General features: G+C 40.5%; 1 protein-coding gene across 2 annotated transcripts in view; it reads right to left on the bottom strand.

Moving 5' to 3' along the window:
• Positions 1-1228: 1228 nt before the first annotated feature.
• The window catches only part of HS6ST2 (heparan sulfate 6-O-sulfotransferase 2), a 272524-nt gene continuing 269374 nt past the window's right edge, over positions 1229-4378 (bottom strand). For both annotated transcript variants that reach the window (XM_010968447.3, XM_074358730.1), the window contains exon 3: positions 1229-4372. In XM_010968447.3, the coding sequence (XP_010966749.3) occupies positions 3487-4372 (886 nt within the window). In that variant the 3' untranslated portion in view covers positions 1229-3486. The remainder of the gene's footprint in view (positions 4373-4378) is intronic.

A 4378-nucleotide genomic window follows, 5' to 3' on the forward strand; every position in this document is an offset into this window, starting at 1 on the left:
GTGGGCTGATTAGTTATTTCTTCATTATTCCTCCTCTAGATAGCCCATTTCCTCAGCAGCCAACCCTGATCTCGTGTCCAGAAGTGTAGTGCAGGTTTTCTACCTTTCCTCCACTTCAGAGTACCCTGCTCTCCAAGAATACCCTCCCTCAAGGGAAAAGGGGAACGAATCTTTATTTCGTAAATATTTCAAGATCTTGGCCTCTCTGTTCCTGTTCACAGTTCCTCCCAAGGGGAGGCCATGGGACTCGTTTACAATCAGGATCTTTGACCACTCAATTATTGCTCAACAAACAGTTGGTGGGCAGAACTTTCTAAGTAGAAATAGATTGCAGGCTGAGTAAAGTTAACTGCCCTCCCCCCCAAATTTTGTAGCTTTCTTCCCTCTAATCCCATGACAGATCTAAATTCTTTTTTGAAAAGGGCAAGAACAACTCATTCCCATCCATAGTCCCAACCATAAGCTTGTTTGGAAACATATGTACCTGGAATATAATCAGAGCATACTATACTGTCTTCACAACTTTGAAAGCCAATACTTTAATGCTCACCTTTAACCTCTATCCATAGGATTAAAAAAGTCCTTTTTTAATCTCTATCCATAGATTTTTTTAAAGTTCTATTTTTCTTTTCAGTATGCTCTTAAACGTGCAAGTATCTCCTTTAGTAATTTTAAAAACACACATATATTTCACTTGTATGGTATAATGGCCAGAATGTTTGTCCCCACCAAACTCATGAGAGTGGAGCCCTCGTGAATGGGATTAGTGCCCTAATAAGAAAAAGCTAGAGAGTTAGCTAGCTACTTTCTGCAACATGAGGTCACCACCAGAAGACGGCCTTCTGCAACCAGGAAGAGGGCCCTCACCAGAACCCGACAATACTGGCAACCTGATCTTGGACTTTCATCTTCCAGAATTCTGGAAAGTAAGTTTCTGTTATTGGTAAGCCACCCAGTTTATGGTGTTTTGTACAGCAGCCCGAGCTGACTAAGATACATAGCCATCCTTGTCTTTGATTGACAAGTTTGTTCTACTCAAAAGAGGATACACCATGGATTCCTGGAAGGAAGCCCCCAAAGGCAAGGCCATTTTACTGTGGTAGATGAGAATGGCCTATCTCATTTCCATACCTGGTGGCCAAGAGGGAAAAAAGAAACTCCCTGAGAAAAGAGAATTCTCTCTGTGATGTCTTAATGTCTACTGGCTGCAAACGTTGAAGTCACAAAATTACTCAGCACTTGTAATTTAAACTTTATTTCATATCTATTGTTAAATTACATAAAATCAGTGAATAGTTTGTAAAGCTACACCATTGGACAGATGTTTACAGTTGAAATCATGAGATTTACATGATGATGACCAAAATGTATATTTATAACATCCCCTATATACAATAAATCAGTATAGACAGAGAAAATGCACTTAATCTCAGCAAACCATGCACACCACAGCAATAACACAAAATATTTTTTTTTAACAGGCTTTTCCACTGGCTCGGGCTTCATCCTGCTTTCCAACAATACCTCTCAGTTTTAAGAGCAAACATTGTCAATGAAAACTAAACAAAATTGAAACACCACAGTGATCTACAGAATCGTTATTTTAAAAACACAATGTACACAAAATAGTTTCACTCTAAAACACTTTGACTTCAAGGTGTTTGGGATTTTAAAAAAACGTTCCCTTTCAGTTGTTCCAGTTCTCAGATTCCCAGGACTGCGATACCATCAGACAAAATCAAACTGAGATCTATTGCTACAAGCACAGAGCCAAGAACATTTATTTTTTAACCCAAATAGTCAGCTTCTTGTCCAGCTTGTGGCTTTATTATTACAGATGAAACCGTATCACGCAAATGAGCCGATTGTACAAGGTGTGACTTTATGGTCACACTTCTAACCATGTTCCTCATGAAAACATAAATGCCACTCCCAGTTGCTTTGTTTGATTGACAGCCAGGGGCTTAGAGTAAATCCTTACAAAAGCACAGCAAAACCCGTAAAATGGGAACTGCCCAGAATCAGGATGCTCGCTAGCACAGGGGGCTACAGACTTCTTTTTGCCCTGCGCAAAAAACATTTCTGCATAGACTTCCAATACCAAATCAGCTTCTTCAATTCATATGCTTTTGGCGCTTAACCTCACTGCAGAACACTCTTTCCTTTTGTTCTTTCTCAAAACAAAACCTGGTACACAGTTCACCCAAAGTATCGAGGTACAGTTTTTGGTGTTACTGAAGAACTCTGGCTACACTAATGCTTATTCATATGCAGGAAAATGTTTTTTCTCCTGTAACTGTCTATACTCTGTCAACACGAAAAAAGAACTCTTGGGCTAGAAATAGCCAGCCCAACCGGAAACATTACAATAAAAATGTACAAAAAGTAAATAATAATTCCTTCACATTCAGGTTCAATTCTATCTGATCAAGAACAACTTCAGCAATATTTTTAGACACATTATCCTGTTCAAGCGTTTCTTGATAAGGACCTCACTACACAAACATTGATAAGACAACTCTAGAGAAATAAAGTCCTGACTTTAATCCAGGATTATATATCACAATAAATTCAGCAACACACCATTTAGATGATGAAGAAAGATTCTAAAACGGGTTAGTCTGGAATGAGCACAACTCGGAGAAGCTTGAAAATGAATGAGAAGCAGCGCCAAAAAGATTCCAGAATTGTTGAAATTACAGTGCCCAGAAATCGTCTGGAAATTAGATCTTTACATTGGTAAACCATTTGGAAAAAAAAAAAGTGTTGTGTTTAATATGTGATACACCCTGTTTAAAACCTTTAAATAGTAGAAGGTAGAAAAAGCTTAAAATTTTAAACATCTCTTAAATAACAAGGTATGAGTCCTGTTCTACTTGAAAGCCAATATGTTTACATAAAACTACCCATGTTCAGGAGAGAAGTTTCTGTATTTTCTCCAGTTTGGTAAAATCAACCATAAGTTCTTATCCTACTTAAATCGATTCCTTATTAGAATCAGAAGAAAATGAAAAGTTTCGTGGTTAATTTTAGTTTCTTTTATATTATATTTGTGCTTATCCCTGGAAAAAAGAATGTTTGCTTCCAAGACTGGGTTCTAACAGTGTATCATGAATAATTTAAAGTCCATTTCTTTGCCATAAGTGAAATGGCCACATGTTATGTTTTCATTTTGTCTCTATAACTAATTCAAGAACTTCTGAAAATATCGAAACAGCCATTTCTGGTGAGTCTGGTTTGGCTTTTGGTTTTTATAAATACGCCAACAACCAAAAAAAATACAATTTAATTACATATTGAAATTTGTTTTACCCACACACAGTAGAACATTGAATTGAAAGGCAACTGTAAAGGCAACATCCCAACTTTTTTTTTTAACTTCCAAACTGAAGGAAGCATGATGTGTTTGGACACTCTCATATTTTGAGATTTGCCATATTTTGACTGGCGCTTGGGGAGAAGTGTGCGAAAGCCTCTGGGAGCCACCTAACGCCATTTCTCTACACTGCCCATGTAGTCACTGGTGCCAGGGCTGGTGTGGCCATCGCCTGGCTCTTGGCCTGGGTTCTGCTTCTGGCTTTCCTGGTTCTCCTTCAGGCTCGAATTCTGACCCGAACTCTGAGTCAGATTCTGAGTCATATTCTGAGTCACATTCTGATTGACATTTGGGTTTGGGTTCTGACTCGGATTCTGACTCAGATTCTGGTTCTGGCCCTGACTCTGGCTCTGGAAATGGGTCTGAAGGAACCTTCCCTTCAGAAATTTCCGCTGTTCCTGACGCTTCCTCCTAGCTTCCTGATGCTCCTTCTGCCTCATAAACTGATACCTTTGCAAAAAGAGATCTTTTGCATAGCTGTACAATTCCATATCCAGAAAATTCAGGCCCTCGATCCGCTTTTGGATCTCCTCATTGATCTCTACGCTAGAGGCCCTAGTGGTATTATACTGCGTAAATGGCGAAATGAAGTTCATGTTGAAGGTTTTCTCAAACAGGTACTGGGTTTTCCGCTGAAACTCGGTGAGGCCGAAGAACGCCATGTGCTTGAGATTCGACTTGGCGCTTTCCAGAAGGACCTTGTTTCTCTGCTTTTCTGGCATGACTGAGAGATTGTAGCAGCCTACGAGGGTCAGGTCGGAGAGCATGCGCACCTGGCGGTTGTTGGCCAGGTTATAGGGACAGTCCATGAACTCTTTCAGGGGGCAGCCAGACCAGTCATCTCCAGTGTAGCAGCTGGGCAGCTCTTCGGAGGTTGGGGGCCTTCCATCGCAGACGTGCAGGGACGCCTTCCAGGTCGCCCCTCTCTGGACGTGCCTCCACTCGCTCAGGTACCGGGACACCGGGTCACGGAGGATGGTGATGTAGTGGAAGTTCCTGTGA

The sequence above is a fragment of the Camelus bactrianus genome, chromosome X (genome assembly GCF_048773025.1).
Source record: "Camelus bactrianus isolate YW-2024 breed Bactrian camel chromosome X, ASM4877302v1, whole genome shotgun sequence".
Taxonomy (NCBI): domain Eukaryota; kingdom Metazoa; phylum Chordata; class Mammalia; order Artiodactyla; family Camelidae; genus Camelus; species Camelus bactrianus.